Source organism: Selaginella moellendorffii, unplaced genomic scaffold (genome assembly GCF_000143415.4).
Source record: "Selaginella moellendorffii unplaced genomic scaffold, v1.0 SELMOscaffold_94, whole genome shotgun sequence".
NCBI lineage: Eukaryota > Viridiplantae > Streptophyta > Lycopodiopsida > Selaginellales > Selaginellaceae > Selaginella > Selaginella moellendorffii.
Window position 1 is genome coordinate 699,084 of NW_003314355.1, and position 15,883 is coordinate 714,966.

General features: G+C 42.5%; 5 protein-coding genes across 5 annotated transcripts; 3 read left to right on the plus strand and 2 right to left on the minus strand.

Annotated features, from left to right (window-relative positions):
- Window positions 1–588: 588 nt before the first annotated feature.
- Window positions 589–1,938, minus strand: LOC9630311 (40S ribosomal protein S3a). Its single transcript, XM_002989164.2, has 7 exons — window positions 1,833–1,938; window positions 1,728–1,775; window positions 1,563–1,668; window positions 1,372–1,509; window positions 1,118–1,303; window positions 864–1,064; window positions 589–807 (listed from the first exon to the last, which is right to left on the minus strand). Exons 1-7 carry the CDS (start codon window positions 1,841–1,843, stop codon window positions 706–708), a joined length of 792 nt encoding a protein of 263 aa, XP_002989210.1. The 5' UTR covers window positions 1,844–1,938; the 3' UTR covers window positions 589–705.
- A 59-nt stretch (window positions 1,939–1,997) lies between these two features.
- LOC112341927 (U11/U12 small nuclear ribonucleoprotein 25 kDa protein-like) lies at window positions 1,998–2,686 on the plus strand. Its single transcript, XM_024662959.1, has 4 exons — window positions 1,998–2,136; window positions 2,185–2,296; window positions 2,351–2,450; window positions 2,532–2,686. The coding sequence occupies exons 1-4, from the start codon at window positions 2,028–2,030 to the stop codon at window positions 2,607–2,609; spliced, it is 399 nt and encodes a 132-aa protein (XP_024518727.1). The 5' UTR covers window positions 1,998–2,027; the 3' UTR covers window positions 2,610–2,686.
- On the plus strand, window positions 2,687–3,792 carry LOC9630312 (NAD(P)H-quinone oxidoreductase subunit M, chloroplastic). The gene is made up of 2 exons (XM_002989124.2): window positions 2,687–3,166; window positions 3,239–3,792. The coding sequence occupies exons 1-2, from the start codon at window positions 2,780–2,782 to the stop codon at window positions 3,422–3,424; spliced, it is 573 nt and encodes a 190-aa protein (XP_002989170.2). The 5' UTR covers window positions 2,687–2,779; the 3' UTR covers window positions 3,425–3,792.
- Window positions 3,459–4,898, minus strand: LOC9629851. The gene is made up of 7 exons (XM_024662938.1): window positions 4,885–4,898; window positions 4,528–4,792; window positions 4,407–4,465; window positions 4,306–4,342; window positions 4,173–4,244; window positions 3,818–4,106; window positions 3,459–3,758 (listed from the first exon to the last, which is right to left on the minus strand). Exons 5-7 carry the CDS (start codon window positions 4,235–4,237, stop codon window positions 3,459–3,461), a joined length of 654 nt encoding a protein of 217 aa, XP_024518706.1. The 5' UTR covers window positions 4,238–4,244; window positions 4,306–4,342; window positions 4,407–4,465; window positions 4,528–4,792; window positions 4,885–4,898.
- A 3,702-nt stretch (window positions 4,899–8,600) lies between these two features.
- Window positions 8,601–10,222, plus strand: LOC9630313 (rac-like GTP-binding protein 5). Its single transcript, XM_002989125.2, has 7 exons — window positions 8,601–9,126; window positions 9,192–9,279; window positions 9,348–9,457; window positions 9,515–9,578; window positions 9,647–9,711; window positions 9,773–9,838; window positions 9,901–10,222. The coding sequence occupies exons 1-7, from the start codon at window positions 9,028–9,030 to the stop codon at window positions 9,997–9,999; spliced, it is 591 nt and encodes a 196-aa protein (XP_002989171.1). The 5' UTR covers window positions 8,601–9,027; the 3' UTR covers window positions 10,000–10,222.
- Window positions 10,223–15,883: the final 5,661 nt, after the last annotated feature.

Consider the following 15,883-nt stretch of genomic DNA (forward strand, 5'->3'; position numbering starts at 1 on the left):
AAAACTTCCGCCTTTTTAAATCGCAACTTTAAAGATACCTTTCCTTTCTTGAACTACACTCTACTTCAAGCGATTTGTTTTGGTAAACGGGAGACAAACTCTATTTCAAAATTGATACATCTCAACCAGGGATGTCTGGATATTCAAGTCTTGTAGCGCTATCAGCCGGATCCGGAAGAGTGTAAAAGGCCGTCTTCATCCAGGTGACATATCTTTTGGAGCGATCAATCTTAACTCTCGAGTGCCTGATAGTTCTGCCAGACAAGCAAAGTATCAGCCCTCCAAGGAAAAGAAGGGGAATCAAAACCGAAAACTCCAAGGAACCATAGCTTAAACCTGCTAGCTTGAACTTCACGAGTTCTGGATCGCCCTCTGAAACGCTGCTCCAGAGAGAATGCGAGTAGCTCCACTCGATATTTCATTGTTTCAGTTCTTGTGGATGAAGCCGCCAAATCAACACCAGCAAGCTTCCACTCCAAATCACGCCTTTCCCATGAATCAAAGATTTGAATGTGAAGCTGAATCAAGCCCCTGAAGATTTCTACCCGCTCCCTTTCCACTCTGTACACTCGAAGCCGCGAGAGAATATAGCTGGGCTTTCCTATGGAGAAGAAATCTCCAGAGAACTTTTAAAGTTGTGCAGAACGATATCTAAACTGTGTACTGTTAAGGAAAAGAGGCAAAACAAATATCAAGTAGGACGACTTACGCCCCGACTACTTCAGCCTCTGCTGCCTCCGGTTCGGCTTCATCACCGACTGGTCGCTCAACCTTGACGCCAGTATCCTCGCTGTAGTCACCATGAACCTGGAGAAATGACAGTAAGCACACAAGTTCTTGCTGGAAAGATGGTTCTTCATTACCTCCATCAGCTTCCCAAGATCGAACTTTGGGGCCTTCAGAATCTTCACCTTACGAATGTAAGTGTTCTGCAGGGGATAGATTCCCGCAGTCACTTTCTCGATCTCCTTCCCAATAACCTCGGGGATGAACTTGGCGACGAGGTCCTTGAGATCGCAGGACTGGGCCTCGCGAACCATGATCTCCCTCATTTTCTTGCGGATCTGTGCGAGAGTATGTTTGTAATGAACGGCCAACTCTTTCTTTTCAAGTATACCTGGCGGATCTGACTTGACTGAGCGTAGCAAGTCCTCTTCACCTGGTTGGGCCTCCGTTTGGTGAATCCAATGCAGAAGAGCCTCAAGGTGTAGTTGTCAGTCGTCTTCACATCAACGTGAGCTTCAATGAGGGACTGCCACTTCCGGACGAGGGACCGGAGCTTGTCGGTCGTGAAGTCCATTCCCTGCACGAGCATGAAAGTGGAACAATCAAATACTGAAGCTAGCACGAGAGAAAAGAAAATTCTCTTACCCAGAAGTTCGTGAGGACGTTCCGGCCTTGGACATCCTCGGCCCTGAGCTTGATCTTCCGGAAGGCGTGATCCTCGTCATTCTGCAAGTCCGCCAGCGACACTTCGAAGACACGCCCTTTGAGACCATCCGAGGCAATCTACAAGCACAGGAACACATCAAATTAAATCGAGATCAGTAGAAAAATCTCACCTTTGTTCCCTGCGTTCTCGTCACAAGCGTCTTCCCGATCTGACGAACATTGAAAGTGGACATGGCCTTGACATCGTACCAATCCTTCTTCGAGAAAGGGTCGACACTAACGACAGAAGAAATCAAGCAATAAAATCGAAGCAAAACGCTGCGCGAAACACTTACATTTTCTTCTTGCCTCCCTTCTTTCCCTTGGAAATCCGCTTGTTCTTCCTGCCAAAGAATCACACATTGAGCTAGAGCTACACGGCGAGAAGCGAGCGCACGTACCCGACGGCCATGGCGCAGCGCAGCCGCCTTGCTGCTCAAGAACCCTACCTTAAACCTAAACGATGAGCATAGATCTCAACCGTCTAAATGATGAGCCAAGCGGCACAATGTCATTGGTACACGTGATCCCTTCCCGGGTTTTTGGTTTTTCCTTCCTGAGGAGCCCTAGCTCCCTTGAAAATCCTTTGAATCGAGATGAAGATCCGAAAGGCGAAGCAAGAACATGGCCCAATCTTCTCCGAGGATACACTGGCAGCGAAGATCATGAATGTCAATGTATTGAAACTGGATGGAACAGCCTTTGGTAAGTCGATTGGATTTTACTTGTCATGGATTCGCAACTCTTCACTAGAGATTTCGGTGCTGGACGGCGCGAGCGTGGCCGATCTCAAGGCATCGCTGGAATTCACCGCGAATGATCTCCAGAAGAAATCTTTGGGGCAGGGCTCTGGCAGCATCGATTGGTTCGTTCGTAACTTTAGAAATCCTTGTGTTTAAAATTCCTTTTGTCCTTCCAGGGATCAAGTATGGGCGAATTTCTGCTTGTGCTACATGAATCAAAAGCTCCTGGACGATTCAGCGTCACTGCGATCCATTGGAATACAACGCGATGATCAGGCAAGATCGTCCCCCCCCCCCCCCTTTTTTGGATTCTCTCCTCTACACGATCGATCTAAATTGTTTGTTTCTGACGAGCAGATCACGTTTGTTTGCCACAAGAGCTGTCAAAACACTCGAAGGAAACGCTGGCTTGGGGGATGCTTCGCTCATCCATGATCTCTTGTCCTTTCTCAAGTTAACTCTCTCTCAATTGTAAATAGAACACTAACAGAGAATGAAAGAAAACTTCCATCTCTCCAAATCAAGAACAAACAAACATTTGTTTTGTGCCAATTGGCAGGAAAAGTCTGAAAAACAACGACCACATTTTCCTCTTTGCTTTGGCTATGGCTGCGTCGAGCGTGAGAGGGGTCAATTTCGCTCTTCCTTCATCCAATTGCAAGCTCATGACGAAGAACGGGATTTCAAGCGCCAGTTTCAAGCGCAGCAAGAATCCCAGGAGGAGATGGATGGTTGTGAGGGCCGAGGGCGAGCAAATCCAGAACAAAGGCATGACTCGCGATGGCCCCGCGCAAGGAGGGAGATGGCTGAGTTGCACCACTCGTCACGTCCGCCTCTACGCCGCCGCCATCGATCCCGTGACCTTCGCCATGGATCAGACGCAAATAGATAAGTTGACGCTCATCTTGGATCCCGACAGCGAGTTCCTCTGGCCGGACGATAAGGTGGAGAAAGTCTACGATCATCTCCGCGAGCTCGTCGACACGTATGAAGTAAAACCTCTCCACCGAGTCCTCCGTAGATGATAGTAGTAGGAAAGAAAAGTCTTGACATGGGAATTACAGGGAGCTCCTCTGGACGAGTACACACTTCGCTTGGTAGGATCCGACATCGAGCACTTCATTCGTAAGTTGCTGCTGGCAGGAGAGATCCAGTACAATCTCGACTGCAGAGTGCTCAACTTCAGCATGGGAAAGCCTCGTCTCAACTTGTACTCCCCGGAGCAGGATCAGCAGCAGCAGGATTCGTGAGAAACTCGTAGGGTAGGAGCAATCGTAGCGCTGGTCATATGAAGATCCAGTAGAGCTGGAGAGGCATCATGAAAGAAGCCGAGAGTGCGAATCCAAACCAGCTGATGTTCAAGCCATCGATGAGCTTGACGCAGCGTCCCGTCACCAGCACGTTGAAAGCGTTGTGGATGAAAGTGCAAGTGAGGATGTCGTTGACGTTGGGGATGAGGCTGTAGACGGTAGCGCCGGCGGACATGGCAGTGGCCATGTTTTGATAGTTGCTGTTGAGAATGGGAGTGTTTGATGCTGTGCAACTGGCCTGAACGTCGTCGACGCATCTGTAGGGGCCGAAGTCCTGGAGGAATGGAAAAGTTTACATCAGGATCTTAGAGCTTGAGCCAAGTTAGAACTTACAGTCTGGAAGTCTGCCATGGGGGTGGTGCCTAGAGCACAAGCAACGTCGGCGTAGCCAGGACCAGCTCCATAGGGGTCACAGATCTGTGGCAAGCTCGAGCCGGTGTTGGAGTTAATGGTAGTAATTGCCGTGTTGGTCTGAGCGATGATGTCCTTGAGTGCTGATTTTGCACTTCCCGTGGTGGAACTGGCGGAGGCCTGTGACTGGCACGGGAAGATGGTGGCCAGTGTTGTGGTGGTCGGATCAGCGTTATACTCCCGCATGGCCTCGCATGCATCGTTTGTAACACTGCGAAAAGTCACAAGAGGGGGAAGCTTAAATTCCACCTCTACCTTTTTTAAAGTTTTCACGTACCGGGAGAGAACGAAGTCTAGTCCTGCCAGTAACCACGCTGCAAAGAGCATAACCGCCATTCCCATGAAAGCTCTGTTGGCACGGCGTTTAGTAAAAATCCGAAGAAAAGGTTTAGATGTTAAAGCTCACTCACATATTCCCGTATGCAGACGACTGTGCACAAACAGCGACTGTGAAGAAAAGGTAACTGTGAGATTGGCGAGAACCAAACAACTTGTAGAAGCTAAGAGTTACCTAGACCGATCACCGCAAACAAACATATGAAGGCTCCAATGATGTTGAGGAAAATAAAGCTGCAAGGTGATCAAACAGGTCGTGAGGAAAATGCGAAGGAAGACGAGTGCGCGTCACTCACACTAGCTTGAGATAGAAGGGGATTTTCTTTTTGATCTTGGACACCTTGACCCCGATTCCACCACTCCCACCGTCGACGTTGTTAGCAGCTGATAGAATGTTGGCTGAGGCCGTAGGATCGGATATCACGCCCGCTGCACTCTTGAGAGACGAGACAATCTCATCCGCCGTGTCCAAAACAAAGTCTGTCGCATTGATCACTACATCCGTGGTCTGTTTCAGCTGTTTTCCAGTCTTCGAAGTCCCCCAGAAAAGCACTGCTGTGCCTGCTCTGCGCACAGCTTTAGAATAATGAGATGGAGTGCTCGGATGAAGAAGAACAAGTGAAAAAAATTGAGAGTACTTACATGGTACACACCAGCAAGAGTAGAAGGGAGGTCATTCTCGAGCACCTTTTCAAAAGGCTTCCCCCTTCATCCTTGGTTGGAAGCTTGTAGCCGCAGAGGTAGCAGCAGAATTTGCAAGCGCAAACCATGCACGCACACATGAAGGTGAGGACTGCCAGGACGTAGCCCCAAATTCCAATGAAGGCCACAGACTGTGGAGGACAAAAGCAGGAGTTTAGAACACACCGAAGAGGAGAGGAGAGAAACCAAAGTTTTCATCGCCAATCACCACTTACGTGGGTGTTTTAGTGTGCAGGGAAAGCGATGAGGGAGCATACAGCCCAGTAGTGCTTGTTGATGACATCGAACTCTCCATTGTACTTTTTGAACTTTTGAAGGGCATCAAGGCGTGGAAACTTGAGCACAGCAATGTTGAGCGCCTTGGTGGCTTTGGACGCGACCTGGTTTGCATTGCTCCGGAAGAAAGCCGGCACCTAGAAGATGGAGAGAACCGCAAAAAGAGGAGGATTATCATCCGGCATTTCCTCTCGAAAAACTCACATTGACATCGGAGACATTGAAGATGCCTGGCGATGGCGCCCTCCTGCCGTAGCCAGCTGCTCCAGGCGCCAGCAGCAGCAACGCAAACCCTAATCCCAGACCTAATCCAAAAGCCCAGCCTCTCCTCCGCATCACGAAAGTCTGAAAACCCTTTGGCGCGCGCGCGCGAGGATAAGAGATGCTGGGGTATATTTGAAGAATCATTTTTTGAATATGCTGGATTTGAAACTCTGTTTTGATAATTGAGCATAAAAGGAGATGTATAAAAGTCGTCCAAATAAGCATGAGATATTCACTTGGTTATTCCATGTGATTTTTCATACTCAACTTTGTGTATGAATGCAGAGGTGGTAGAGAGCATGCAAAAAAATTTCAAATCGATTGATCAAAAGCCACTATCATAGAGTTAACTGAACAAAAGGACTACGCACTTTTTGGGCACATAAACCAGGTGGACAGTCTTACAGTTCATGATTTTGCAGAAGCCCTCCAGGATCTCTGGGACGATTGCATTAACAATGGTATTCTGCATGCAAGTCGCGATTTTGATTGTAAGAAGTGTGTTGGTGCTAATTGACAATACCCATGACAAAAAAGTAAATCGTTTGTTTTAAATTAATATCATTTCAATGCTATAAAGTGGATGCATGTCCATTCCTTGGGGTGAGCAATGAGATAGAGACAAAGATGGACAAGGTTCTGGTCACGAGATTTGACTTGAAATTGTTTGGTTTTAAGGCTAGAGACGACAGGATTCTAGTGCAGGTCGTCCTTTCTGCTAGAAGCTGTGTTTGCCTGCTGTTGTGATCTTGTGGCGAGGAACAGGTCCTGCAAGAGTAATTTCAACAAGCTCAAAAGAATTAAGCAGTGCTTATAGAGGGCTAGCTCTTGAGTTCTTGTTTGTTTTTATCTCTCTAGACTCCAACCTGTTAGAAGGAGAGTTTTGTTCTTGCCTGATGCAGATGAAACCGGGGATTTCCAAGCCAAAGCTATAACACCTAGCTCCAAAACCAGCCTTTCTAATATGAAAGCTAGTATATTAAGAACTTATGGACTGAGGGAAACTTCGATCGTTCATGCTGCTGCTGCTGAGCCCGAGATTGTTTCTTTCTTGATTCCCTTTGAAGATGAAGAAAGTGGAACCTTCTGTTTATCTTAAGCAAACGAAGTGTTTTGGCAAACACACAGAAAATTATTCCTTATTTGTAGTATTAATATTATTACATATTTTAAACAACTAGAAGCATAAGATTAACATTCTTCCTTCGGAGGCTTAAATAATCCATACACTCAAGGTAGAAGAATATATTGATAAGATGTCTTTTAGAGTAAACAGCAATACCCCTCGTCATTGTCAACTCTTTTGTTTTGCTTTTGCTTAGTGCGTGACAACAATTCATTTCTTAAGATTTGGACCTCAACAACCATGGAACTGTCCGAGAGGGTCAGCTTAGCACCTGTGAATCCCTGGCTGATGCATTGATCCCAAAGATCTTGGAGGCCTTCTGCAAAATCAGCAACTGTAAGCTGATGCACCCGGTTGAAGTGAGCAAAAACTCCAATAGAGTTCTCTATGGCAAAATAGAGCCCTGGAGTAAAATTCCTTAAGATAAAATTTCTCCATGCACCTGCAGCACTTTCGCAATAGTCTTCTTGTTGGGTTCTCTGACTTCTACGCCCCACACATTCATGATATGCCACAACTGAGTAATTCAAGGATCTAATGACAGAATTTAATAGTAGAATCCACATTAGCAAATATCTCATTGTCGCTTATGATATATATGAACAAAATGTTTTTTTATAAGATACAATTCAAATAGAATTATCTTCACTATAATCTTGACTAGTTTTAAATTATTTTGTTACAATTGTTTTATTCGTTATCCTAAAATATCTATTAATTATTAATATATAAGTTTTAATCTAGAAATAATTTTAAATATTCTTTTAGATAAATTTCTATAACTTAAACTAAAGTAGCTGTTCTTTTTTAACAGAAAAATCCTGTTTAAGAAATTATAGAAATTATAAACATATTGATTTTTATAAAAAATATTCTCATTAGATCAGAGATTATACTAAAATATCCAAGTATATACTAGGTGCCTATAGGTTTAACCAAAAATAGAGTTGGAAATAGTTTGCACTGCCAAACATTCTTTTAATTGATTCTAGTATAATATTAATCATTATTCTGAAAATGTTATAAATATAAACATGCTGTATAAAGACGTTTAAAAAAAAAATAGAAATAGGATGAATAAATAAAGTTTTATAAATAATTAAGTCAAACTTAGTCAATCATGATTGTAGGAATAATTGGATATCCTATTTAGCTGTATATAAATACTCACTTTTCTTTGTTCATGTATTTCCAACAGACAATGAGATATTTGCTAATGTCGATTCTGCTATTAAATTATGTCATAAGATCCTTAAATTACTCAGTTTTGGCATATCAAGAATGTCTGGGGCATAGGCGCCAGAGAACCCACCAGGAAGACTATTGCGAAAGCGCTGCAAATGCATGGAGAAATTTTGTCCAGATGAGATTTACACCGGGGCTCTATATTGGCATAAATCGCGGTATTGGAATCTTCGCTCACATCAACCGGGTGCACGAGCTCACAGTTGAAGATTTTGCGGAAGGCCTCGAAGATCTTTGGGATCACTGCATCCAACAGGGATTCACAGGCGCAAAGTTGACCCTCTCAGACGGCTCCATGGTTGTCGAGGTGCAAATCGCAACAGAGGACCTTCTTTCACACACTGAGCACGACAAAGGAGTTGACAATGACGAGGGGTATTGCTGCTTACTCTAAGCCACACCCATTATCCGCATATTCTCCTACCTTGAGTAGAGTACACATGTATCTTTTAGAGCCTTGGGAAGGAAGAATGTTACTAAGAATAAGAGAAATTGTTATCATATGGTTTGGAAATTGGAGCCCACCCAATGTTGTTGGAGTGACTTGCAAACATCAGTCAAATGAATCCATTGGCGCCACCTTTCCAAGTCATGAAAGAAAATTTGGGCCCTTTTTAAAAAACAAAAATCGTCCCAATCCTGACCGTACACCACTGGCCCAACGGCAACCACTTGGGAGGAGAGTTTCTCTTTCATTTAAAAACAAACGCCAAAGCTCTTTCTTTTACCCATCGCCCCCCCCATTTCTTTCCACTGTCTTTCCCCTCTCTTTCCACGCTTCCAAGACGAGGTATAGTAGAAGAACAACGCACACACTCACATAAAGAGTTAAGTTTTTGTCCTCCATTTCGTCCGCTTTGCCCTTCTTCCTCTCTAGGCGCCGGCCGAGGCGCAGATCCACGCGCTTGGTTTGGAAGATTGGAAGATTTCTCTCCTTGCTCTCCGGCGTCGGTTGCAAGCAATCCAGCTCCAGTGACAGATCTAGGTCACGGCATTGGGGAATTTCTCGGAGCAATGCAATGCAGTAGCTCCCGCGAGGAGGAGGAGCGGCAGTGGGGTAGGTTTTGGTTTCTAGGGGAATAAATGCGGGAGGAAAGAAGAGGCGCTTGGCTGGTTCTTGCTTAGCAGAGCGAGGGAGAAGAAAGAAAAAAAAATCTCGAAGGAAAGGGGCAAGAGGAGAATCATGAGCACTTCAAGATTTATCAAGTGCGTTACCGTCGGAGATGGTGCGGTGGGCAAGACTTGCATGCTCATTTCATACACGAGCAACACTTTCCCCACTGTGAGATTTCGTTTTGTTCTTTCCTTTTTCTCTAACTCTCTTGGGCTGGGATCGTTCATCAACAGGATTACGTTCCCACTGTTTTTGATAACTTCAGCGCCAATGTGGTTGTCGATGGCAACACTGTCAACCTTGGGCTCTGGGACACTGCTGGTTCGTCAAAAAAAAATCTGTGTTTGAGGATGAATCAATCTCTCATCTCTGGCTGCTTCGTCACGCAGGTCAAGAAGATTACAACCGCTTGAGGCCCCTCAGCTATAGAGGAGCCGATGTTTTCCTCTTGGCCTTTTCCCTTATCAGCAGGGCGAGCTATGAAAACATCTCGAAGAAGGTTGCAATGTTTTGCTTTTCGCCTCACATTTTCTAAATTTGTTTCTTCGTCTTGTAGTGGATTCCGGAGCTGAGACATTATGCTTCTACCGTGCCTGTCATCCTTGTGGGTACAAAGCTGGGTAAGATTAACGTCATCCTTTCTCCGTTGTAATTGCTGCTAACGGAAGCGTTGTTGCTTTGCTCTCAGATCTCAGGGATGACAAGCACTTCTTTAACGATCATCCGGGTGCTACAGCTATTACCACTGCACAGGTCATAACACCTTTGCTTGTCTCGACTCTTTACTGAATTTATAAGCCACGTGATGCTGCAGGGCGAAGAGCTGAGGAAGCAAATCGGGGCGGCTGCCTACATCGAGTGTAGCTCAAAGACGCAGCAGGTTTGGCTCGGCCCTGGTTTGAGGCACAACTTTCTAAAACACCCTTCGTTTTGGTGCCCCAGAATGTGAAAGCTGTGTTCGACGCGGCAATCAAGGTGGTGTTGCAACCTCCAAAGCAGAAGAAACGAAAGAAGAAGCAACGGGGATGTACAGTGCTGTGACGCCGGGACACAAAACAGAAGCGAAGGGGGTGCAATAATCCTTAAGGCGACAAACAACTATCTATGAAACTGGTACTATCCACCAGATACCATTAACTAACTGTGGTCTTCAATTCTTTTGAGGAGGAGAGAGCAGAGACAAAAACAAAGCATGGTCAGTAAGAGTTTGTACCTACTGGAAGAGATCTACGGAAATTCAAGTTTGATGGTTTTTCGTGTGTAAGTTTTTCTTCTTTTCTATCACTCTTTGAGGCGGACAGGTATGCCGACAAATCTTTTTTGCGGCAGCAGTGTGCTCACGGGGGGGCTGTGTGATGCGTGAAAGCTCCTCTGCCTCGAGCACTGGGCGCTCCCTCGCCCCCCTGACACACAAAACTGAATTTTATTTTATTTTTTATGTTCTCCGCTCTTCTAAGGTGTAGTGTTGTTTTGAGACAACTCAGGAAACCGTGAAAGATATGAGTAGCTTACGATATAAAGACTTGCTGAGCTTTCCTTTCTGTTGCAATCAAGCTAAGATGGAGGTTCCAAAACTATAGTTTCAGACGAATATGCTTGCCTAAATTTTGGAATTTTGGAAAGAAATTATTGTGCCTTGACTTTTCCTTCTGATAATTGAGGACACAGTCAAATAAATAGATTATTTCTCACATGTTTGCAACCAAAATGTATATGTTACTGTCACTCCTGGTCTTTAATCTCGCCATTGAATCCATTGCTTATTCAAATTTGTCATATCGTCGATGTGTAGGTTATAGGCACCAGAGAACTCACCAGGAAGACTATTGTGCGGGAGCTGCAACTGCCTGGAGGAGTTTCATTGCGAATAATTTTAGGCCAGATCTCTATGTTGGTATACATGGAAACTTTGGAGTCTTTCTTCACATTCGCCATGTACATAGGCTTACAGTAGATGATTTTGCAGAAGCACTTCAAGAGCTTTGGGACAGATGCATCAGCCAAGGTTTCACGGGTGCAAAGCTGACAATTTTAGATGGTTCCATGTATGTCGATATTGAGATCTCAAGAGATGAGTTGCTCTCACAAACTAAGCAAGAGAAAGCAGATCAGCATGTCAATAACGATGAGGGGTTTTGTTGCTTACTTTGAAAGGTGTTTGTCTTACAAATGAAGAAATCTAACAAAACTTTAAAATTTTCAGTGAATATGTATATCATTCATGTATTTTAGATGTAAGTAACATATTACATTTTTTAAAATAAAAAATACAATTCAAAGTAATGTATAATGACACTATTTTTGTGTGTGTGTGTTTATATATATATATATATATATATATATATATATATATATATATATATATATAAAAGTCATTACTCTCAAATATAGAATCCACTGGCTAAGGATTTCATTCTAGTTTAGTATTCTAGGAAAGGAAATTTTGCTCTTTCCTTTTCATTCATCTTTATGGTAGAGTAGCAATTTCCTCCTTTAACTTTAGAGCAGTAGTTAGTGTAATTGCTTGATGCTATGTGATTTTGCAATTGAACAATTTAGTGCATGTGATTATGGGATGAGATTTAGATATATTGCCACTATGGATCCTTAGAATTTTAGGGGATAAATAGGGATAAAATAGCCACTAAGGTTCTCTCATTAAGCAATTGCCCCTTTTTTAGTTGGCTTAAGGAGAGAGAGATAGGGTATGTTACATATGGTATCGGAGCAAATGGTATGAGTTCAATTCCCATTGATTTGTAGCTACTTAAAAATATAATATCCCCTTTAGCAAGGTATATTCCTACTCTTAAATTTGAAATCGTACATATTATGCATCCATGCATATTTCCTTTCTCTTGATGGAGCATTTACAGACGAAGGTATCCACTATGGGACATCTCTTTTATCAAGCAATTGCCCCTTTTCCAGTTGGTTTAAAGGGAGAGAGATAGGTTGTGCTATAAACAACCAAACTCAGTTGATGGTGACATTCATAACACATGGTACAACTCCTCATACTCTTGGTGCCAATCCTCATGTTCGACCAGAGTTCTTTTATGTGAATCCTGGGGATGATGTGTACTATTGATTTGATCACTTCACAGTGATTGCCATATATCATTTTTAGGATGATGCTTGATGTTTGTATGAGTTTCCCACGTGTCTCCAAGGGATGGCACTAAAATGGTACAATGGTTTGAGTGTAGCCACTTGTGGGGATTGGAGTGTTTTTCTGGACGTTTTCAAATGCATATTTAGATATGCCAATGATTGTGATGATGCCTTCCAACAATTGCATCATTTTTTTCAAAGGCCATATGAGTTGGTGATACAATTTGGCATTTGTTTCTGAAGCCTCTTGTTTTGTGCAGAGCTAAATATGTTGAAGCGGATCAAGTTAGTAATGTTGTGGCTAGCACTTTGTCAAGATTTTGTTAGACTTGTGCATACACTTGCTCCAGCAACCCTTAACAATGCTCTTTGCTTGGCACAACGTTATAATATATCATCTCTTCCACTTCTCACTGCATGTCCTTTAGCTCCACTTCCTGTGGGTGAAAGCCCTGTTTCAATGGAGGTTGATGCTGCTACTGCTTGAGTCCAAGGACAAAGGTGATGATGTAGTTGTGGCCGTGATTTTCGCTGCTAAGCATATGATGAAGTTGGTCATACTTATCGGCATTGTCAATGTTTTCCAGATTGGCAGCCTCCATTTCCTAGGTGGAGACCTTGGCGTTAACAATGTTCTGTTGGTGCTGCTGCAATGGAAGGTTTGGACACCGAGATGCATTTGAGAAATGAGGAGTCGTGCGAGTAATGGAGGGACCTTATGCAAATAAGCTAATGACCCTTTTATCTTTCTTTTGGGAGTATTATCAAGGGTTTACTTTGCACCAGTTCATTCAGTGTTTACTTTTTATGCTTGTTTTTATAACAAAAGGTCTCATATTATTTTCTTTGTATTGGTTGATACAAGTTCAAGTTTATCTTCTATTGCTTGATTTGTTGCCACACATTGTCGTCTACACTTGTGTCGTGTAGTAGAGCCAGTTTTCATTCTTTATGGCAATGGTTGTACACATGCATGTGCACGAGATGAGGCAAACTTAGTTGTGCATGTGGGTGATCTCGAGCTTGGGTTGCAATCATTGCAAGTGGTGTTGAGTTAAGCTTTTGACCTCATCTTTGGTATGGATTGGTTACAGTGTAATCATGTTAAGTGTGACTTTGAGGCTTCTCCCCTTTGTCTCATACTTCTTTATATTTTATCCATTCCTTTCACTTCTTTACCTTTTTATCCCTTTGTTTCTACCTTTGCTTCCATTACTTTTGTCTCTCTACTACTTCCTTCCATATTTCTGTCTTGTTCCACTCTTCCCTTTTTAGATCCCTCCAACAATCTTTGTGTTGTAATGGTTGATCGGCTCATAAAGGAGTATGTCGACCTCTTTGAATTTGACTTATTGTCTGGAACCAAAATTGCCACATGTCATACAATTCCAACTGAGGATGTTTGTTTAATCAAGGTTCCTATTCGTCATCAATCACCCAAAGAGATTAAAATTTTACATACAAATGTCAAGAAGATGTTGGAAAAATGTGTTATTCAAAAGTTGCAGAGTCCTTAGGTATGTAAACTTCATCTTGTGATGAAACCTGATGGGAGTATTCGATTTTGCATCGACACTCGACCTTTCATTTTACGTGTGGATGCTTTTGATATTAATCTTGAAGGTGTATTGATGCAAAAGGGCCTGAGTGTGCTTGGTCAACACCATCCTATTGCATATATAAACTATACATTACAACTAGTGAATGTGAACTACTCCACAACAAAGAAGTGTTTAGTAGTAGTTTGGGGTTTTAAGAAACTTTATATATATTTACATGGTTCTCGAATATTACTAGAAGGTGATCATGTTGCTATTACTTCATTATTGAAGTAGAAAAACCTGGTTAGTTGTACTGCTCAGTGGGTTTTGAAGCTTCAAATATATGATTTTGATGTTTTTCATCATTTGGGGAGTTCTATGGCTAATGCTGATGCCCTTTCTTGAGCTCCTCTTCCTTCTTCACTCTCTTCTCATGTTTCTAATGAGCCTGTTATTCTAGCATCTATGGGTTTTCTTAATGAGGATTTTATGCCGTTGGTGGTTGTTGTACTTGACATTCAGTGTCCACAAGGTGTAGAGCAAAATCTACCTTTCCTTGACGAGGTTTATGAGGTTCAAAAGATTGACCCATGGATTTGAAGGCTTCGAGATAGGTTTGAGAATCTTGCATCATTTGCTGATGACTTGCCATTTTGGCATTTACATTCTCAATATTGTTTTGAAGATAACCTTCTTTATTTTGTGAGGATGGATCCTGATGATCATTTATGGTTGATGGTGCCTTCAATCTTTATTCCATGGTTTCTTCATGCCTACCATGATTCTCCTGTTTTAGGCGGGCATATAGGACATCATTGTGTGACTGAGAAGTTTCACAGATCTTTCTATTAGCCGGAGATGTGACATGATATTATCCGGTATATGTGTAGCTGCATTTGGTGCCAAACTAATAATACTCCCCCTCATGCTGCAGAAAGACAGTTGGGGTCAATTGTAGTTTCCCATCCATTTGAGTTAGTGGCATTTGATCTTATGAGACATTTTTCACGATCGATTGTTAGCAATGAATATGTTATTATTGCTTCTGACTAATTGACTCACTGGGTGGAAGTTGGTGCTTTTGCTAGCACCTTTACAACTGTTGTTGGATATTTCTTCCTTAATCAAGTGGTGTTCCAACATTCTTGTCTAGAGTGGATACTTTTGGATAATTGTCCTGCATTTATGGCTAAGGCATTTCATGTTTTGATGTCTCGGTTGGGGGTATGTTACATTTTCATGTGTTTATCATTCATAGTTAGATGGTTTGGTGGAATAGCTTGTTCGGAATTTAAAAGGATGATCACAAAGTACGTGAACTTTCAACATTTAAATTGGGATGGTTATTTACTGTATCTTTGGTATGCATATGTTATAGGGGTGCAAAGTTCTATTGATGCTTCACCATATAAACTCTTATATAGTCATGATCCCATATTACTAATAGAGTTGGGTTTACCTTTGTGATTGCTACGAGTTGCCGATGCTAAATCGTGGGATCAATATTTGATAAGCATTCTTCCATTTGTTTGAGCAGAGCTTGCCAAACATCTAGGCCACGTACAAATGGGATAACAATGACATTACAACTCCCATCATCATTCATCTATGGAGTATAAATTGGATGACTTGGTCTTAGTATGTTTTCCCCATCTTATAGTACATGATTATCTAGGGGGCTCCTTACTCAATGGAAAAGATTGTATCAAGTGTTGCAGCAAGTTGAACCGCAAGTTTATGAGGTTCAGCATGATGTCTAGCAGGCTGATCCTTTATAAATTATGCATGTGAAGCGATTGAAACACTTCGTACAAAGGGATCATGAACAATTGGTACCACCTACCAATACCTCCTCCTAATGTTCCTCTAGATCCCAGCCCATCTACGAGAGAACCCTGATGGTCTTCCATTATTTTGAGATGAGGGGATGATGTGAAGTCTAAGTGTACGGTTACGATGCCGTATACTAATATTAGTGTAGTGGGATTTTAGTAGGTGTTGGATTAATTTTAATTCGGACCATTCGCTCCTATATATAAGCTAGGGTTTGTAAACTAATTGAGATGCATATATTCCATATTCCCTTTCCATATTCCATGCACTCACAATATGAGTAGTTTTGGCATTCTCCTGCATTAAAATAGGCTTCAATTTGGTATATTAATTATACCAGGTTTTAAAGAATTTACATGATAATATTTCTGAAAATCTAAATTAAGTTTATTCATATTTAATTACAGTTTACCTCTATCTATCATTAAAATATAAAA